A 21,994-nucleotide genomic window follows, 5' to 3' on the forward strand; every position below is an offset into this window, starting at 1 on the left:
CCGGATTGTGGCCAGCAGGGGTAAAAAATACCCCAAGCCCAACATCAGGGAGAATAAATATGGCCTCGGGGTTGGAGGAGTAGTGCCCCATTATTGGTATTAGTAGGAGGAATAGTATCCCATCGTTGGTATCAGTGGAAGACATAGTGTCCCAATGCTGGCCTCAGTAGGAGGAGTAGTGCCCCATTATTGATATTAGTAGGAGGAATAATATCCCATCATTGGTATCAGTGAAAGACATAGTGCCCCATTTCTGGTGTCAGTGGGAGGAATAGTGACCCATGGGCCGGATAAAGGCTAGCAAAGGGCCACATTTGGCCCTTGGGCTGCAGTTTGGAGACCCCTGCCCTAGGTTCAGGATTGCTACAGTTCCCCATTGGTGTCACTGGGTGGCACTCAGGGCAATTGTTAAAGGGATTGTGACAATCTCGTGCAATCCACAGTTGCCTTAGACCTTCTGCCATTTGCTTTCTTCAATATGACGATGGTACTTTAATATTTTTTTATCATACAGTAGCATCAATTCAGTCTCGTGCTATTGAGCATTTATGTCCCTTCTTGTCACCACTAAGGAGGTTAATGGCAGTGGTGCATGCTGGGGGAGGCTATACCAGTTTGGGCAGTGGCCTGGCGAACTCTCTTCCCCTGAGATGTGAGCTGGGGAGGTGCATGCAATGATTTGCACTGTGTAGGCCTGGGATCTGTGTGGGGCCTTGCACAGAATTCCTCAAGCTGTCCTGCCTGGTCGAGGAGGATACAGCAATTAAGGTGGAGGAGCCAGAGAATGGAAGTCCTGCTGGAGGGCAAAAAAGTGTAGAATGGATTACATAGCTGCTCCATTCCTTAACCAATGAGAACAAGAAAGAGTCTCTCCCATGGGATTTTGTTTTGGCAATTAAAATTCAAACCAACTGTGTTTTTAAATAAAAATAGAAAAACATTATTTGTACAAAGATTTAAAAATATTTGATTCTAGGCTAAACAGTTCATAGTCTGATGTAAAATAGAATCTCTTACAGCAAACAGAGAAAACATATGCTGGATCTATTATATAACCGCCGATTATTTTCCAACGCATTTCAACTAAAGTCCCGCTGGAGGGGATGTGTGGCTGCCCTCAGAGGATGGTGGCACACCCTTGGATAGAGGGAAATGTCCGGAGCACTGTTGCTAATGGAGACCTATACCCTAACCATCTCCCCTTGTGAACCGGGGCAATAAAACTTGAAAAAGACTAAAGTGAGTGGGGCCTATTATTGTCATAGAGATGTAAAATTTCCAGAAATTTTGGAGCCATGGCAAAAAAAAACATTTTACATAAAAACAAAACAAAACAAAAAAAACAGTGTGGAATAGTTTTACAAATTGGAAGTCGTTTTGTTATACTGGGAATGTGAAGTACAGTGTATATCCACTTTCCAACCGCATTACTTAGGAATACGGCAGCAGAGCGGCTCTCCTGCGGCAGATCACGTAGTAGGTCCATGCTCCCAGTCCGGCGGTACTGTGATTAAAAACAGCACCGGTCAGTCTTCAGGTCCAGGCCAATGACTTTTGGCCTGGACCTGCTGATCATGTGCCTGTGTTTTTGAAACACAGGCACAGGAAATGACAAGATCTTCTCTCATGGTTCCCTTTTCGGTTCCAAAGAGAGAAGAGATCAGTCATAGTGAGTTAAAGCAGCACACATTACACAGTAAAATACAGAGATAGGCACATTTAACCCCCTGATCGCCCCTCAGGTAACCCTTTCACTGCCCTGCCACCAGTGTCACCCCCAGGGGCATTGCAAGGGGGTGGCTTTTGGGGCTATAGCCCCAAATCTGGGGCCCATAGCCCCGAGTCTCTCAGAGAGCCATAGTCGTGGCCTCTCTGCAGCCAGGCCGCGAGTGCGGTGGGCAGCACCAGAGAGTGGGTAGGCAGTACCGGAGAGCCGGCGGGTGAGAGAGAGCAGAGAGATGTAAGGAAGGGGCTCTCTATGGACCCTGATGTAAGGGGGAGGTTCTCTGGGGACCCTGATGTAAGGGGGAGGCTCTCTGGGGACACACACACACGTATATTATGACTTTCTTTACTTCACTGCTGTGGGCTCTATATATATATATATATATATATATATATATATATATATATATATATATATATATATATATATATATATATATATATATATATATATATATATATATATATATATATATATATATATATATATATATATATATATATATATATATATATATATATATATATATATATATATATATATATATATATATATATATATATATATATATATATATATATATATATATATATATATATATATATGAATTTACCAGAAAATAGTTATGTTTATATTAAACTTATCTTAAACTATATGATTTTTTTTTTTTCATATTTCATGTGAAAAGAGTGCACTGTGGTTCCACTTATCCTGCATAGGCCAACAATTACAGGAAGAAGATAAATACCCTTTGTGCATACAAATGTTGATGTTTAAATATCTAAATATTGTGGCACAGTTTGATGAACATTGAATAAAAGAACTTTATTATTTAAGATGTTTGGCGCCATTGCAAATTTTTTACCAGGTTTATCTATATTTTTTTTAATAATAAAATGTTGTGATTGTGATATATTAACACTATTAAAATTGCTATAAACAATATGTAAGTGTGTGTTGCATTCTAAGAAATAAATTTTTATGGTATATGAGTTTTCTGACCGTTTTCATCATACATTATTAAAAAAAAAAATAAGATATGCGACTTTACAAGGATTTAACATCTGATACAACAGGTAAAATCTGGTATCCCCAACTCTGTAATCATCTAACTAATGTGGTCTGTGAAATATATTATGTCCCAAAATACAGAGATCTGTGAACATGTTATCACTTCTACATCGGGTAACCCATTCCTAATTCTAGGTTTCAAAATCTGGACTACCCCTATTCATTTAAATATCACCACAATAATGTTTGACATTATATGTGCATTCCAGTGCTGCATAAAAATGAATAGGTAGTCCTGTACAACGCAAGGCACATCAGTGTTCTGACCAGTGTTGGCCTTCTTACCTTAAAAAAGTAATTCGTTAAGTTACAAATTACTTCTCCCAAAAAGTAATTGCGTTAGTAACTCCATACTACATTGGAAAAGTAATTAGTTACTCAGCAAAGTAACTGTGACAGGGGTGGCAGCGGTGGTACTTGAGGGGGTGGCAGAGGTGGCACTTGAGGGGTGGCAGCGGTGGTATTTAGGGGGTGGCAGTGGTGGTGGTGTACTTGGGGGGGTGGCAGTGGTGTACAGTACTTGGGGGGGTGGCAGCGGTGGTACTTGGGGGGTGGCAGCAGTGGTGGTGCCATCCTCTCCCACTACCACCTCTGCCTCTTACTGATCCTATCCCCCACCACCACTGATCTCATCCCTACCGTATCCCCCCCATCACCTCTGTTGTAGAAATGATGGTGGGTGGGTAGGGATAGGATCAGTAAGAAGCAGCAGTGGTGGAGGTCTTGGGATGGATGGATCGAATGCATTGCAATTCGAATCGTCAGAGACTCACTTACTTGAATGCCTCCAGGGATGCCTTTCCTCGTGGCCTCCCTACATTATCTCTATCTCAGCCTCTTCTCAGCTCAGTGGGTGCAAGCTCCCTTCCCCGCGGCAGAACGAACGGCCAGGCAGCGTGGCCATGGCGGGCCTCCCGGGCCATAAATGTAATTGCAGTAACTCTGCCCAAGTAATGGTAACTGAGTTACCATGAGGGGAAAAGTAATCAGTTAGCTTACTCGTTACCCTCTAAGTCTAAAGTAACTGTGTTACGTAACTCTGTTTATTTTAACTGAGTTACTTACATCACTGGTTCTGACACATTTTACAATGTAAGGTATGCCAGCAAGTTAAACGGGAATGATATTATGAATATCAACCACGTTGTATGGATGTTATTGTGTATTGACATGTTGCATTCAAGTTCCCTGTAAAATGCATTTTAAAGGAAAAGATTAGTGTGAATGAGCTCTAACAGATGGCAACTCCTTCTATACATTAAGGCAATAGGCATACGTTTAGAGGGAAAAAAACACATTTGTTTTTTTACAAGAGAAATAAAGGGTTACAAAAGAAAATTGATACACGCCTAAGTGGATGCAGCATCGATCTTACTGCCGGGCTGGCGGGGGACAGATGCAGCATTGGAAGTGAATGATCAAAGACTGCTGATAGCTCAGTTCTCTCTTCCACTAGGAACAAAGAGCGATGACTGTCATTCACCAGCACTTTGCTATGCCCCTCCAGTGCTTTCTTTAGTGCTGGGCTGGTGAGGGGAGAGAGCAGCTGGCTCAGGCTCTCAGTGGCACACTGAGAATATGAGCCAGCTGCTGGTCAGGCTTATGGCCAGAAGCCCAACCATATTCTCAGAATCTTTACCAGCTCTGTGACGTCAACCAGTAACAGATTTTAGGTCACTATCAGCTGAAAATGGGTCACAGAAGTACAGAGTGCACTCCTGTGATCCATAGGAGAAGCAAAAAAAAAGGTTTGTCCATTCTCCAGTAAACATTTTTACTGGTCATAGAAAAGCACCTGAAAATTGTAGGCTAACCTTAAAAGATAGACAAGATTAAGGCCTCTTTCACATGGGTGCTTCCGTTTGACGGACTCCCGGATCCCCTCTTTTTCTCCTCTGATAACAATGCAAGTCATGATATTCTGTATCCTCTCTGATAATAATGCAGGCCGTGATATTTTGTATCCCATCTATATCGCCTCTGATAATAATGCAGCCTGAGAAGTTGTGCTTTAATAATATCTCTGCCCCCTGCTGACAGACCCCAACTCCACCCACACTAACATCCTCCACATACAAGGAGTTATTAAAGCGGAGGTCCACCCTAAAGTGGACCTTCCGCTCATCGGAACCCTCCCCCCCTCCGGTGCCACAATTGGCACCTTTCAGGGGGGAGGGGGGTGCAGGTACCTGTACAGTACAGGTATCTGCACCCACTTCCAGGATAGCTCTCTGCGGAAAGGGGCGTAGATTACGCCCCTTTCCGAAAGTCCCCCGCTGCCTGCTGGGAAACACACAGATCCCAGAGGCAGCGGGTCCATCCTTATTGCGCAGCGCGACTTGCGCATGCGCAGTAGGGAACCAGGAAATGAAGCCGAAAGGCTCCACTTCCTGATTCCCATACCCAAGATGGCGGCGGCAGCACCCGAGAGACGATCGGGAGATCGGCTTCGGGTGCCGACATCGCGGGCGCACTGGACAGGTAAGTGTCACTATTTTAAAAGTCAGCAGCTGCAATATTTGTAGCTGCTGGCTTTAAAAAAAAAAGAAAAAAGGGGAGTCCCGGCGGACTCCCCCTTTAAGTGATGTAAAGAGGCATGTAAAGAGTTAAATGATTCTACCTTTGTCCCGGTGACCATTCATCGTGTAACATGTGTAGCACTGACTCCCGAAGGAGCGGCTGATTTAATTGGGCTTACCGTTACCTTCTTGACCTCGTGTTTGTCTAGGGGTTTCCTGAGGTAGATGGCCCAAGAACTGCGGAGAGTGACGCCAGATCCGCTTAAGGGACTTTTATTTGCAAAAAGAGTAAACGAACACAGTCTCTCAAAGTAGGGTTAGACGGTTTAGGTAGGAAAGTCCAGGTACTCTTGGGACTAAGTCAAACAGAAAAAATGAGTCTTTCACATTAGGAAATCCAGAGAATAGCCATTCACAGCTGGATCTTCACCCTTATCATATAGTCCTTCGATCACCAAGCTTAGCAGCCAACAGGGTGCTTAAATCTGACAAAGTCTCTGCCACAGACTTGTTGTAGAACACTTGAATAAAGTCTCTGCCACAGACTTGTTGTAAAACTCTTGAATAAACTGAAAGATGTAGACAACTTAGAGAACCCTCGTATGGTACCAGTATCTTGCAGCCGGTCCGGCGATACCATATGAGATTAGATTCGCTTTCAGGCTCCTGCCTAGAAGCCAACCTTTGCGTGGCCGAGTCCTCCCCTGGATACTTCCACAGTTGCTGGGCCTCTCCACAAACCGAGACGACACTGGGCCACCTTCGAATCCTTCTTTCAGTTTCTTTGCCTCGGGCTAGCCAGCCCCGAGACTTGGAGTCGGGTAGATCCGCACCCCAGGCCATAAGAGCCCTGGGGGCTGGTCAGGAGGACCAGGACCAAACAGCCAGAAAGCACTTCTGGACCGGAACCCCGAAGCACGTGACGTCCGCACCTTAAGTACCCTTTCCCAGAATGCACAGCAAGAGTGACACTCCCACTGGGCTGGTTCCGAGAGAGAACTGCCACTTAATGCATGCAACTGGACTGCGTTCTAGCACCTGCCATAAATTACTGCGCCACCTATGGTCAAGCAGAACACAATGCAATCCAGCCAGACTAGTACTGAGGCCAAAATATAGAGTAATTAAACCCAATACCAAACTGCAGTTCCGGGAGTATTAAATGCCAAAAACACTTAGTGCGTGCTCTTCAGGAGCCGGCACTACATACTTCCCCTTCCAATTTCAGACGATGTCCTCATCATCTGGGAAAGAAAGGAAAAAACCCTATTTATAATATTAACAAAATTGAGTACCTGAACTTTAGGGTTGGAATGGGTAAAAGGGAAGGAAAAACAACAAAACTTTGAACATATATAAAAACACATTTACCAGCAACACAGGATAATTTTACACATAATGCAGCCCAAGACCTATCTACCTCTACCACCCACTCTCCGGTAGTTTGATAGAAGTTCTCCTGCAAAAGAAACACATATAAACAGCAAACCATTATATTCAGAAGGCAAGTACCCATCATAGAGTGATGAGTCCTTCTCTTCCAACTTAACCAGTTGCCGACCGCCGCACGACGATGTACGTCGACAGCATGGCACGGGCAGGCATATTGGCGTACATGTACGTCCCTTGCCTCCCGCGGGTCGGGGGCCTGCGGCGGTCGGTTTTCGTCCGGGAGCGATCCGGGACGAGGGGGCAGCCATTCATTCATGGCCACCCCCACGCGATCGCTCCCGACGAATAGGAATCCCCCGTGACATCACTTCCTCTCCTGTAATGTAAACACAGGAGAGGAAGTGATGTATTCTCTCCTCCGTGTCGGTATTTTTCGTTCCGACACGGAGGAGAGCGGATCGGTGAGTTGCACCAACACTCTACACACACAGTAGAACATGCCAGGCACACTCACACCCCCCCGATCACCCCCCCAATTACCCCTGCCCCCCAGTCACAGTGACACCAATGTCATTTTTTTTTTTTTTTTTGCATTGGTGTCATTTGTGACTGTAATAACTGTTAGGGCAGTTAGGGTTAGCCCCCTTTAGTTCTAATGTACCCCCCTAACCCCCCCAATAAAGGTTTAACCCCGTGATCACCCCCCGTCGCCAGTGTCACTAAGGCTGGGTTCACATTGCAGCGGTTTATGAGAACGAATGTGATTCGCACCGCACTGCAGTGCAAATCACATCCGATCTCTGTGCGATTCGAGTTCAGCCATTCGCCGCACCCGCCACACCCGCCGCACCCGCCGCAAATTCGCACGGGACCCTTTTTTTGGCCCGCAGCAGAATCGGATCGCATGGGTGTTCACACCATGCGATCCGAGTTTGCAGATCGCACTGCGATATGCAAACTGATCTGGGGGTGTCAGTAACATTTCACTGACACTCCCAGCAGTCCGCATAGGGCAGTGTGAACTGCCGCCGGGAGGAATGCAATGCGGGAACCCGCCGCGGATTCGCGGCGTTTCCGCATCGCTCCAGTGTGAACCCAGCCTAATAAGCGATCATTTTTCTGATCGCCGTATTAGTGTCACAGGTGACGCTAGTTAGGCAGGTAGGTATTTAGGTTCGCCGCAGCTTTTTATAGCGCCAGGGACCCCCATATACTACCGCATAAAGCCCCCTGATTGCCCCCTAGTTAACCCTTTCACCAGTGATCACCATATAACTGTTACAGGTGACGCTGGTTGGTTAGTTATTTTTTTATAGTTTCAGGGCACCCGCCATTTATTACCTAATAAAGGTTTAACCCCCTGATCACCCGGCGGGTGTCATTTGTGACTAATAACTGTTAGGGCAGTTAGGGTTAGCCCCCTTTAGTTCTAAGGTACCCCCCTAACCCCCCCAATAAAGGTTTAACCCCGTGATCACCCCCCGTCGCCAGTGTCACTAAGGCTGGGTTCACATTGCAGCGGTTTATGAGAACGGATGTGATTCGCACCGCACTGCAGTGCAAATCACATCCGATCTCTGTGCGATTCGAGTTCAGCTATACAGATAGTATGGCTGAATTCGTGTCGCACCCGCCGCACCCGCCGCAAACTCGCACGGGACCCTTTTTTTGGTCAGCAGCAGAATCGGATCGCATGGGTGTTCACACCATGCGATCCAAGTTTGCAGATCGCACTGCGATATGCGAACTGATCTGGGGGTGTCATTAACATTTCACTGACACTCCCAGCAGTTCGCATAGGGCAGTGTGAACTGCTGCCGGGAGGCATGCGATGCGGGAACCCGTCGCGCATTCGTGGCGTTCCCGCATCGCTCCAGTGTGAACCCAGCCTAATAAGCGATCGTTTTTCTGATCGCTGTATTAGTGTCACAGGTGACGCTAGTTAGGCAGGTAGGTATTTAGGTTCGCCGCAGCTTTTTATAGCGCCAGGGACCCCCATATACTACCGCATAAAGCCCCCTGATTGCCCCCTAGTTAACCCTTTCACCAGTGATCACCATATAACTGTTACAGGTGACGCTGGTTGGTTAGTTATTTTTTTATAGTTTCAGGGCACCCGCCATTTATTACCTAGTCTCACTAGTGTACCCCTAAATTTAGGGGTGTCTACTTTCCAAAATGGGGTCATTTGGGGGGGGTTTGTGCCATCTTGGCATTTTATGGCCTTCAAAACTGTAACGCCCTTAGAAAGCCTGAAGGCGGTGCTTGGTTTTCGGGGCCCCGTACGCGGCTAGGCTCCCAAAAAGTCCCACATATGTGGTATCCCCGTACTCAGGAGAAGCAGCAGAATTTATTTTGGGGTGTCATTTCACATATGCCCATGGCATGCGTGAGCAATATATCATTTAGTGACAACTTTGTGAAAAAAAAAAAAAAAAATAAAAATAAAGTTTGTAATTTTCCCGCAACTTGTGGCAAAATATAAAATATTCCATGGACTCAACATGCCTCTCAGCAAATAGCTTGGGGTGTCTACTTTCTAAAATGGGGTCATTTGTGGGGGTTTTGTGCCATCTTGGCATTTTATGGCCTTCAAAACTGTAATAGGTAGTGAGAAGTGAACTCAAAAATTTACGCCCTTAGAAAGCCTGAAGGCGGTGCTTGGTTTTCGGGGCCCCGTACGCGGCTAGGCTCCCAAAAAGTCCCACATATGTGGTATCCCCGTACTCAGGAGAAGCAGCAGAATTTATTTTGGGGTGTCATCTCACATATGCCCATGGCATGCATGAGCAATATATCATTTAGTGACAACTTTGTGAAAAAAAAAAAAAAAAAAAAAGTTTGTAATTTTCCCGCAACTTGTGGCAAAATATAAAATATTCCATGAACTCAACATGCCTCTCAGCAAATAGCTTGGGGTGTCTACTTTCTAAAATGGGGTCATTTGTGGGGGTTTTGTGCCATCTTGGCATTTTATGGCCTTCAAAACTGTAATAGGTAGTGAGAAGTGAACTCAAAAATTTACGCCCTTAGAAAGCCTGAAGGCGGTGCTTGGTTTTCGGGGCCCCGTACGCGGCTAGGCTCCCAAAAAGTCCCACATATGTGGTATCCCCGTACTCAGGAGAAGCAGCAGAATTTATTTTGGGGTGTCATTTCACATATGCCCATAGCATGTGTGAGCAATATATCATTTAGTGACAACTTTGTGTAAAAAAAAAAAAAATATTTTTTTTTTGTCATTATTCAATCGCTTGAGGCAAAAAAATAAAATATTCAATGGGCTCAACATGCCTCTTATCAATTTCCTTAGGGGGTCTACTTTCCAAAATGGGGTCATTTGGGGGGGTTTTGTACTGCCCTGCCAATTTAGCACCTCAAGAAATGAGATAGGCAGTCGTAAACTAAAAGCTGTGTAAATTCCAGAAAACGTACCTTAGTTTGTAGATGTGAGAACTTTTGCGCAAACCAATAAATATACAATTATTGACTTTTTTTTTACCAAAGACATGTGGCTGAATACATTTTGGCCTAAATGTATGACTAAAATTGAGTTTATTGGATTTTTCTAATAACAAAAAGTAGAAAATATCATTTTTTTTCAAAATTTGCGGTCTTTTTACGTTTATATCGCAAAAAATAAAAATCGCAGAGGCAATCAAATACCATCAAAAGAAAGCTCTATTTGTGGGAAGAAAAGGACGCAAATTTTGTTTGGGTACAACATTGCATGACCGCACAATTACCAGTTAAAGCAGCGCAGTGCCAAAGTGTAAAAAGACCTCTGGTCATTTACCAGCAAAATGGTCCGGTCTGAAAGTGGTTAAACTGTTACTACTAAACAAGAGCTTCAAAATATCTTTTTTTCTTGCAAATTCGCACCACCTAGTGACAAGAGTTATAAGTGCTAGTCTTCTTTTTTTTTTTCAACAAAATGCTGTGATGTGTAGAACTTGACGCGTAGTCTCTCCAAGAGCCTAACATTTAACTGTCTACTCGCAGTCCTTAAGTCCAAGCAAAAGTAGGGGGAGCAAAGTTTTTTTTTTTTCAAAGAAAAACAGTTCTGGTAAATGTTCTTATGTCAGGAACCATGAAACAGACTGAGACAGAAGTACAATCAAATCACACTTGTTTATTAATAAAAATAAAAAGGTACATAGAAAAAAGCGTAGTCAAGCATAGCCAGAGTCCAGTAGCCAGATCGGGTAGTCAGCCAGTCCAAAGTTCATTAACCAGATCAGGTAATCAGCCAGTCCGGAAGTCAGGGGTCCAGGAGAGCAACTGCAAGCAGGATACAACCAGCAGGAGATGGTTCCTTGTGATGTGACCAACACGAAGGCAAAGGAAAGAGTGAGCTGGAGGCTTTAAATAGGCAGGTCAGACGAGCATCATCGGGAACAGCTGGTAACTGTGGAAAGAGAAGAGAGCTGGCAATTAGCAGACAGCTGAGCGGCTAGTCCAGAGGAGGAAGGGCTAAGCCAGCCCTGACATCTCACCAGTGGAACCTGGGGTCTGGTAGGGTCAATGACTTCACTTTAGCGTCCACTGTTGTCATGAAATAAACTACATTGTCCCTCCCCGGTCTACAGATCACCACCTTGTCTGCATATACGTGCCTTCCGTAACTCCACTTCTGGAGGCACCCAGTAAACCGTTCGTACATGCCCAAAGAAAATACCTTTTTCCTAAACGGCTTTGGAACCTTTAAGTAGTTCCAGACATACTCCGCATACCATTCCTCACAGTGCTGTTCAATAACATCCATTATTTCTTTGAGCACATACCCGTATTCAGATGCTACCCACTTATTGAGCAGTCTCTGGGACCTTGCAAGTTTTGGCAAAGCTCTGGCATTCCCATCTCTGGAAGGTATACAAGAGTTAGGGGCCTTGCGCACCAGGGTATCAGAGCTTGTTTTAGGCGTGGGCAAGTTTACAGGTTTGGACAAAGTCAAATCTATTGTAGTTAGGGTTTCCACGCGTGGCGTTACACTCCCCGAATTCAGAGCCAGCCGTTCCGGAGATGCTGCAGGTTGCCGCAACATCATCTGCGTTAGCCCAAAGCATCTCTTGTGACATGGTCTCGAAGAGGTCGTCATCTGCAGTGTCAGAGAGAGAGAGTCCAACTCCAAATCTCTCAGCTCCTCCGCTTGGAGATAATTCCTCACAGTCCCACCCAACACAATGGCCCCAGATCTCTCACCATCAATGTTGGCAGACATCTCCGATGTGACTTCCTTTCTCCACTCAGGTTGAGGCGAACTCCTGAAGTGTCCTTGACTGCGGCCGCAGGAGGACCTGGATCGCCCCACCTTCTCCAAGGCAGGCATGGTTGTGGCAGTCATGGTGGACGATGCGGTGTCCACGATCTCCGGAGTAGCTCCTCCGACGATGGCAGCAGTAGTAGTAGTCACAGTAGTAGTGGTCACATCTCCATCCGGAGTACTGACAGCGACAGGCATCACGGCTGTGGTAGGCCTCACTAAGGGAGTGTAAGTAACAGACTCCTCAGTGGCCCGGTCCATGAGGTATGCCATTGGCGGCACAACAGGTTGCTCCACTCTAAACAAGTACTCTCCACATCCCATACAGCAGGCAAATGGCCGGGGGCTTGTGGCCAGTCCTGCACATCTTTCTGGGTCTGGGTCTTGTGGCAGGTGATGTTCCTGGAACTCCAAACATTTTCTCCAGCTTTTCTTCCAACCCAATGCACAAGCTTCCCCCTCTTTCTCCCACGACACTCTCACACGGTGCCTCATGCGGGGCAAAGAAAAAGACAAGACTCCTCCCACTGGCTCCTCCGGTCACGCAACTCGCAGGCTTTTCCCAACTCTGCCCAGAGCTTGCGCGCCAACAGTGGATGTCAATCATTTTTATTCACAAAATGGTGCAGTCCCAATATTTAACCCTCTACTTTATAGTAGCCACGTGCACAGTTCATTCGCTGCGAGGGGTAGCGGCAAATTGGCGTTGGCGGCACAGTGGTGTAGTGGTTAGTACTCTCCCCTATCAGTAAAAGGGTCGCTGGTTTGAATCCCAACCACAACACTACCTGCCTGGAGTTTGCATGTTCTCTCTGTGCCTGCATGGGTTTCCTCCAGGTACTCCGGTTTCCTCCACACTCCAAAGACATGCAGGTAGGTTAATTGGCTTCTGTCCCAAATTGGCCCTAGTATATCAATTGGGACCTTGGATTGTGGGCTCCTTGAGGGTAGGGACCGATGTGAGTGTGCAATGTACTGGGATAGGGACAATTGCAGACACTCACTCAGGTTGAACTGGATGGACTGGTGTCTTTATTCAACCTTACTATGTAACTATGTAACTATGTAAATCCCGGACTCGAGCCCCCAAATGTAGCACTGACTCCCGAAGGAGCGGCCAATTTAATTGGGCTTACCGTTACCTTCTTGACCTCGTGTTTGTCTAGAGGTTTCCCGAGATAGATGGCCCAAGAACTGCAGAGACTGACAGCAGGTCCGCTTAAGGGATTTTTATTTGCAAAAAGAGTAAACGAACACAGTCTCTCAAAGTAGGGTTAGATGGTTTAGGTAGGAAAGTCCAGGTACTCTTTTGCGACTAAGTCAAACAAAAAAAATGAGTCTCTCACATTAGGAAATCCAGAGAATAGCCATTTACAGCTGGATCTTCACCCTTATCAGATAGTCCTTCTCTCACCAGGCTTAGCAGCCAACAGGGTGCTTAAATCAGACAAAGTCTCTGCCACAGACTTGTTGTAGAACACTTGAATAAAGTCTCTGCCACAAACTTGTTGTAGAACACTTGAATAAACTGAAAGATGTAGACAACTTAGAGAACCCTGGTATGGTACCAGTATCTTGCAGCGGGTCCAGCAATACCATATGAGATTCGATTCGCGTGGGGTCTTTCAACTTAGCCTCCAGGCTCCTGCTGAGAAGCCAACCTTTGCGTGGCCTTCTCCCGAAGAGTTCTCCCCTGGATGCTTCCACAGTTGCTGGGCCTCTCCACAAACGAAGACGGCACCCGACCACCTTTGAATCCCTCTTTCAGTTTATTTCCCTCGGCTAGCCAGCCCCAAGACTTGGAGTTGGGTGGATCCACACCCCAGGCCATAAGAGCCCTGGGGGCTGGTCAGGAGGACCAGGACCAAACAGCCAGAAAGCACTTCTGGACCGGAACCCCAAAGCACGTGATGTCCGCAACTTAAGTACCCTCTCCCAGAATGCACAGTAAGAGTGATACTCCCACTGGGCTGGTTCCGAGAGAGAACTGGCACTTAATGCACCCAACTGGACTGCGTTCTAGCACCTGCCATAGATGACAGCTCCACCTATGGTCAAGCAGAACACAATGCAATCCAGCCAGACTGGTACTGAGGCCAAAATTTAGAGTAATTAAAACCAAACTGCGGTTCCAGGAGTATTAAATGCCAAAAACACTTAGCGCAGGCTCTTCAGGAGCCGGAGCTACATACTTCCCCTTCCAATTTCAAACGATGTCCTCATCATCTGGGAAAGAAAGGAAAGAACCCTATTTCTAATCCTAACAAAATTGACTACCTGAACTTTAGGGTTGGAATGGGGAAAATGGAAGGAAAAACAACAAAACTTTGAACATAGGAGCCGGTGCTACACATGTAAGGGGTTAAATTAGTTCAGGTACCTCGCCGATCCTGCCTGTGTCCCCGCCGGCCATTTGCCATGTAGCATGCTAATGGGTTAATTGAGTTAAGGTACCTTGCTGATGCTGTCTGAGTCCCGCTGACCATTCGGAATATAGCATGTTTGGGGTTAATTGAGTTCAGGTACCTCTTCGGCTGCAGCAGTTTGGCGCTCGGCTTCTTCTGACCGAATCCAGCGCATTTCCCACAGGGGATACAGACCTTCACAGGACATCCCACTGCTACACCCAGTGTAGAAATTATGGGGCCCCACAGTAGTACAGTGTGTGTGTTATTGTGGTAAAACTGTGTTGTTCTGGTCACAGTATGTAAGAAAAATTGAATAAAGAAAAAATATATTTTTTTTAACATACTGTTACCAGTCAGTGTCCCTGATCACTACACCAGTTATATGATGACCCTGTACTGCACTGGTGACAGCATGTAATTAAAAAAAAAAAAATTGTGAAAAAACAAAATTTAATTTTAATTTCTTAATTTTCCAAAAAATTTGGGCAAAAAAATAAAACGTCAAAAAGCTCCCCATGCCTCTTACTAAATACATTGGACTGTCTACTTTCCAGAAAGGGGTAATTTGAGGAATATTTGTACTGTCCTGGTGTTTTCGGGCCTCAAGAAATTAGATAGTTTGTGGACTCTTTAAGTTTCCTACAGACTAAATAATATCCACTGATTTGGGTTATTTTCACCAATGAAATATAGCAGAATACATTTTGGCCCAAATTCATGAAGATGATTTATTTAAAACATGTTATAACAGAAAGAAGAAAATAACTTTTTTTTTCAAAATATTTGTTTTTTTTTTGTTCATTTATCAAAAAATAAAAAAAACCATTGGTGATGAAATACCACCAAAAGAAAGCTTTATATGTGTAAAAAAAATTATGAAAATGTAATATAGGTACAGTGTTGCATGACCGTGCAAATCTCATTCTGGGCTCGTTCACACCATACATGCATGAAAACTGATGGGGATTAATGGGAAAACCGCACAGATTTGACTTGCAGAGACATCAGTTTACATCAGTTTTTATGCGCGTCAGTTATGCACCCTATTCACACCAATGTTGATGTTTTTTTTCCTGTGCAGAAAACTGCATACACATTGCAGTGGTATATTATTGGTTTATTGGTGTATATTATAGGACTCCATTCATACCACTGTCCAGAGCACTGTGTATATGTATATACACCTGCTCAGTTTGGTGTGTATTGCTGGAGAGGTTTTTTTTGTTACTTTTTTCTTGGGAGAGTGCATGTGATCAGCACAGGGCCAATCAGCACTGTCCAGACAGAGTGTCAGGCATGCTGCAGCCTGATAGGACAGTCAGAGAAGAATGAAAACTCCTCCTACAATCTTTAACTAGACACTGATAGAAGTCACGACTGCTCTAAATGCTGATAAAAAAAAAAAAAGTATTTAATAGTTTATATTTACTAAAATTATTGCATTTCATGTTCTGTGCACCCATGTGAGACCAGATATATTGAATGCAGGATCCTGGGTTTAGTTACACTTTAAAGCGGTGTTCCACCCACAATTATTTTTTTCTAAAGTCAGCAACTACAAACACTATAGCGGCTGCCTTTAATAAGGACACTTATCTGTCCAGGGTGTTGACCCCATTGGGGTCGATCCTTCACTGCATGTTTCCTACTGCGCATGCGTGAGTCACGTGGCGCTTTGTGAATGACCAGCTGTCTTCTGGGGGACACACACAGGTGTGGGGGGGGGGCTTGCCAAAGAAGAGGATATGACGTCCTGGGCCAGATAGATCGGAAGTACAGGCTGTACTTCATAAAAGGCTAAGTTAAAAGAAAAAAAGAATAAAAATTTGCCAAAAACGAGGGGTGGAGAGGTGGTCTTTCATTTAAGACCACCTCTCAAAAGTGGGTGGAACTCCGATTTAACCACTTGTCGACTGCTGCACGCTGATATACGTTGGTACAATGGCAGCGTTGGGCAAATGGGTGTACCTGTACGTCCCCTTTAATTGGCGGGGCTAGTGGGTGTGCGCGCCGCCGGGGGTGCATGGGCACGCCCGCTGTGTACAGCTTGACCGTGCCTGCAGTCTTCCAACAATCGTGTCACGGAGACATAGAACGGGGAAGTGCCTATGTAAACAAGGCATTTCCCTGTTCTGCCTTGTGACATGACAGAGATCACTGCTCTCTGTCATCGGGAGCAGTGATTGCTGTCATGTGAGTTGAAGCCCACCCCCCCCCCCCACAGTTAGAATCACTCCCTAGGACACACTTAACCCCTTGATCGCTCCCTAGTGTTTAACTCCTTCCCTGACAGTGTAATTTACACAGTAATCAGTGCATTTTTATAGCACTGGTCGCTGTATAAATGACAATGGTCCAAAAATAGTGTCAAAAGTGTCCGATGTGTCCGCCATAACGTCGCAGTCATGATAAAAATTGCAGATCGCCGCCATTACTAATAAAAAAATAATAATAAAAAAATGCCATAAATCTATGCCCTATTTTGTAGATGCAAACCAATCAATTGCTCATTGCAATTTTTTTTTCCAAAAATATGTAAAAGAATACATAACGGCCTAAACTGAGGAAAAAAAATTTTTTTTTATATATTTTTGGGGGATATTTATTATAGCAAAAAATTTTAAAAATGCTTTTTTTTCAAAATTGTTGCTCTTTTTTTGTTTATAGCATAAAAAATGAAAACCGCAGAGGTGATCAAATACCACCAAAAGAAAGCTCTATTTGGGAAGAAAAAAACAACGTCAATTTTGTTTGCGTGCAACGTCGTGCAACTGCGTAATTGTCAGTTAGGCTAGGTTCACACCGCAGCGATGCGGGAACGCCACGAATCCGCGGTGTTTTCCCGCATCGCATGCCTCCCGCCGGCAGTTCACACTGCCCTATGCGGACTGCTGGGAGTGTCAATGAAATCTTAATGACACCCCCAGATCCGTCCGCATATCGCAGTGCGATCTGCACACTCAGACAGGAATCGGATCGCATGGTGTGAACACCCATGCGATCCGATTCTGCTGCGGACCAAAAAAAGGGTCCCGTGCGAGTTTGCGGCGGGTGCGATGCGAATTCAGCCATACTATCTGTATGGCTGAACTCGCATCGCTACAGAGATCGGATGTGATTTGCACTGCAGTACGGTGCGAATCACATCCGGTTCTCCCACCCGCAGCAGTGTGAACCCGGCCTTAAACTGACGCAGTGCCGAATCGCAAAAAGTGTTCAGGAAGAGGGTAAAATCTTCCGGGGCTGAAGCGGTTAAACACAACTGCATAAACTTTCTTTAGCCTCTATTGTTAGGGTTCTGAAAGAGGAGCAGTATTCCTCCTCACCACTAGGTGGCGCTGTGTGTGGCAGCCCTGCTCCGTGTATATGGCCAGGTAATGACGTAGAGTGACAGCTGATGGCAGCTTCCTGGGCACACGTGCATGGAGATAATGCGGGATGCAGGGCAGTGTGCCCGATTCTACCAGGACTTGGGGCTCAGTTCAGTCTCTGTGGTGGCATTGAAGCTCGAGGAGTTTGCAAAGTGAGTAATGTTGCAGGTTATAGTCAGCCAGTGCCGTATAGCGCTTTGTATTCATATACTGGATGTAGCTGCTAGCTTCCATAGTCAGTTATCACTAATCCTATAGAAGACAATCAGCAGGATTTACTACAAATCATTTGAACAAGTTACATTTAATCATGGAATACATTAAGGCTAGCTTCACATTTGTGCGCTGTAGGAACGCATGCAAAATCGCATGTGTTTTCACAATGCATAAAAATGCATAGTACACGTTTAATGTTTGCAGTGCTGTCGGCTGTATATATACTGCATGTATTGATCTGTTGTCGCCCGGTTTGGGTGTTAAACTTTATATTTGAAAAAAAAAAAATGCATAGTACTTTTGCAGGCACGCAGCACCCCATGCATGCACACAAAGTGTGTGATAATAAAGTGTCATGCCTTTTGGTGTGCCACGTTTTGTAAAAAGCATTGGGGGAAAAAAATGTTTTTTAAGCACACGACCGCGCAATTGTCAGTTAAAGCGATGCAGTGCTGTATTGCAAAAAATGCTCAGGTCAAATCCTTCCGGTGCTGAAGTGGTTGAAGTGCAACAACATTGAAAATTGGCCTGGGCAGGAAGAAGGTCAAAGTGGAAAGTAGTTACTTTTACAGGAGATATATATATATATATATATATATATATATATATATATATATATATATATATATATATATATATATTCCTCTGATTTAAAAGGGTAAAAAAAAAAACTTGTACAGGTTACCAATTTAGAGTTACATTCGAGGTCTGGTGCTAAAATTATTGCTGTCACTCTGACATTTGCAGCGATACCTGTGATCGCCCTTTACATGAGCACTGGGGAGCGTTTTATTATTTTATTTCATTTTTTTTTTTTATCAACTTTATTGCCGTCACAAGGGATGAACAACATCCCTTTTTGATAGCATGAGTTGTGACAGGTACTCTTTATGAAGAGATCTGGGGTCTAATAATACTGTAGCATAGGGATCCAGCGCTGTCATCACCTAGGCCAGTTCTTCACCGATCTCTGGGTCCCCGTCGTGGCTGTGACATACTGGTGCTTCACAGCCAGCCTCCCAGTGGACATGCCCGAGATGTGGTTTTGGATGGTCCCCCAGTCTCCTGGAACAACTTAAAGTGGGGTGCCCCCTAAAAAAAAAAAAAAATTAAAAAAAAAAATTAAAATCAGCAGCTACAAATACTGCAGCTGCTGACTTTTAATAATCGGACAATTGCCTGTCCCAGGGTCCAGCAATGCGGGGGAACGAAGCCCCCCCTCGTTCCCCGCTCCGCTCGTGGCGCCGTCATTCGTACTGTGGGCATCCGGCTGTGGCTTAACGGCCGGGCACCCACTGCGCATGCGCGAGCGGCACAGGGCGCCGTGATATGCCGTACAGTCACCTGGGACACGTGACAGGTCCCAGGTGACTGTACGGCGCAAGGGGAAGTGATGTTACCAGCCCGGGCAAGGAAGAAGGCAGATTACGAGGGACCCCCTAGCAATAGGTATTTAGAGGTGAGTAAAAACATTTTTTTTTCCAACTATTTGTTTTTATTTTTTTTAAAGAATTTTAAACAATTTATTTTTTGGTGACAACACCACTTTTAAGATGTGGGAGCGGGTACCGGGTGTCAGAAATAGTTAACCACTCCCTTTAATAAAAATAATTTTTATACAGACCAACCATTTTGGAAAAAAAAAAAAAAACTTGTCTCCCTTATCTTGTAAACCCAAAATTTCATATTCCTGATATGTACCTGCTGTACCATGTACTTGTATTCCTTCCTTTGTGTGAAATCCCTGGTGTTCCTGCCAGTCCTTCTGCTTTCCTATTTTTTAAACTGACCACACTAGGTATGAGAGCGCAGTCAGTTTTCTGGCTGTGCTGGGAACTCGGCCTGCTCTCCTCCATTGATCAGACTTATGGTGACACACCCGCAACCCCCCCCCCCCCCAGCCATTCATAGGGAAGATGAGTGTGCTGCTCTCTTTTTTTTTCTCCCGGGGCTCCCTGAGTTTCTTATGCAGCTGAGAACAGAGGATATATGATCACTTTTATAAATGAGGAGTAAAAAAGTATTTATAATGTATATGTGTATACAAATGTTTTGCCTTTCATGTCTATTTTAAACTGAATGGGTTGTTTTACAAAGTGAGGGTTCATGTATACAGAACTTTTAATATACAGGCATTACAGAGAGATCCTGGACATGAGATTTACAAAAGAGGACGGGTGAAAGGTTTAAAAGTCCCACATTAGGCCTTGTTCACATGGACATCCCTAAGTGTACCCCTGTGCAGGATGCACAAGATTTTCCATACATTTCATTATGGCAAGAGCTCATTTGGCAAGCAGTAAGGTTCTACTTAATTGAATCCAAATGTAGCACTTAGGGTGCCAGGACAACGTGTGCCACTCCAAGTTTGTATAAGGGAAAAATATAAAACGAGCCAATAGTTCACTTTGTACCAGATGTATCAAAGTGTCCTTACTAAAAACAGCTGTGTGCCCAGGACCTGTGAGAGATGCCAATGCGGATTTGTTTTTTATAACGTGAGGGATGTCGTCTTGATCCTTGCTTCACTATGTAGCAATTAAGAGAGACAAAGTAAGCATGCAGCTATTGAAGGCTGAATTTCTGTTTTGCATGCTTTTTCAAGGTTAGTGAATAGCTTAATAGTGAAGCCAGAATTAGAATGACAGCCCCGGAACGTCCTTATCCCCCCCCCCCCCCCCAGACTCACGTTAAGGCCTCATACACACTCCGCTCCTCTAAAGGCCTTTTCTCCTGGTAGCAGAAAACCTGCTTAACCACTTGCCGACCGCCTCACGCCGATGTACGTCGGCAGAATGGCACAGGCAGGCATAATCACATACATGTACGTGATTTGCCTCCCGCGGGTCGGGGGCCCGATCGGGCCCCCGCCCGGTGCCTGCGGCGGTCGGTTTTCGTTCGGGAGCGATCCCGGACGAGGGGACGGCCATTCATTCATGGCCACCCCCTCGCGATCGCTCCCGACGAATGGAAATCCCCGGTGACATCACTTCCTCTCCTGTAATGTAAACACAGGAGAGGAAGTGATGTATTCTCTCCTCCGTGTCGGTATTTTTCGTTCCGACACGGAGGAGAGCGGATCAGTGAGTTGCACCAACACATCCCACACACAGTAGAACATGCCAGGCACACTCACACCCCCCCTTTACCCCCCGATCACCCCCCCAATTACCCCTGCCCCCCAGTCACAGTGACACCAATGTCATTTTTTTTTTTTTTTTTTTTTTTTTTTGCATTGGTGTCATTTGTGACTGTAATAACTGTTAGGGCAGTTAGGGTTAGCCCCCTTTAGTTCTAATGTACCCCCCTAACCCCCCCAATAAAGGTTTAACCCCGTGATCACCCCCCGTCGCCAGTGTCACTAAGGCTGGGTTCACATTGCAGCGGTTTATGAGAACGAATGTGATTCGCACCGCACTGCAGTGCAAATCACATCCGATCTCTGTGCGATTCGAGTTCAGCCATTCGCCGCACCCGCCGCACCCGCCACACCCGCCGCACCCGCCGCAAATTCGCACGGGACCCTTTTTTTGGCCCGCAGCAGAATCGGATCGCATGGGTGTTCACACCATGCGATCCGAGTTTGCAGATCGCACTGCGATATGCGAACTGATCTGGGGGTGTCAGTAACATTTCACTGACACTCCCAGCAGTTCGCATAGGGCAGTGTGAACTGCCGCCGGGAGGCATGCGATGCGGGAACCCGCCGCGGATTCGCGGCGTTTCCGCATCGCTCCAGTGTGAACCCAGCCTAATAAGCGATCATTTTTCTGATCGCCGTATTAGTGTCACAGGTGACGCTAGTTAGGCAGGTAGGTATTTAGGTTCGCCGCAGCTTTTTATAGCGCTAGGGACCCCCATATACTACCGCATAAAGCCCCCTGATTGCCCCCTAGTTAACCCTTTCACCAGTGATCACCATATAACTGTTACAGGTGACGCTGGTTGGTTAGTTATTTTTTTATAGTTTCAGGGCACCCGCCATTTATTACCTAATAAAGGTTTAACCCCCTGATCACCCGGCAGGTGTC

At 45.4% G+C, this 21,994-nt stretch overlaps 1 protein-coding gene across 3 annotated transcripts in view; it reads left to right on the forward strand.

The window, feature by feature from the left end:
* Positions 1 to 17,735: 17,735 nt before the first annotated feature.
* Positions 17,736 to 21,994, forward strand: part of LOC143940355 (tRNA (32-2'-O)-methyltransferase regulator THADA-like) — a 67,652-nt gene continuing 63,393 nt past the window's right edge. For 2 of the 3 annotated variants that reach the window (XR_013263859.1, XM_077461614.1), the window contains exon 1: positions 17,736 to 17,899. Coding sequence is in view for 2 of the 3 variants with exons in the window: in XM_077461614.1 (XP_077317740.1) it covers positions 17,799 to 17,899 (101 nt within the window). In the remaining variant the exon portion in view is untranslated. The remainder of the gene's footprint in view (positions 17,900 to 21,994) is intronic. The other variant, XM_077461612.1, reaches the window with a different exon arrangement.

The sequence above is a fragment of the Lithobates pipiens genome, unplaced genomic scaffold (genome assembly GCF_037356315.1).
Source record: "Lithobates pipiens isolate NorthernLeopardFrog02 unplaced genomic scaffold, aLitPip1_a1.2 Scaffold_3, whole genome shotgun sequence".
Lineage (NCBI taxonomy): Eukaryota > Metazoa > Chordata > Amphibia > Anura > Ranidae > Lithobates > Lithobates pipiens.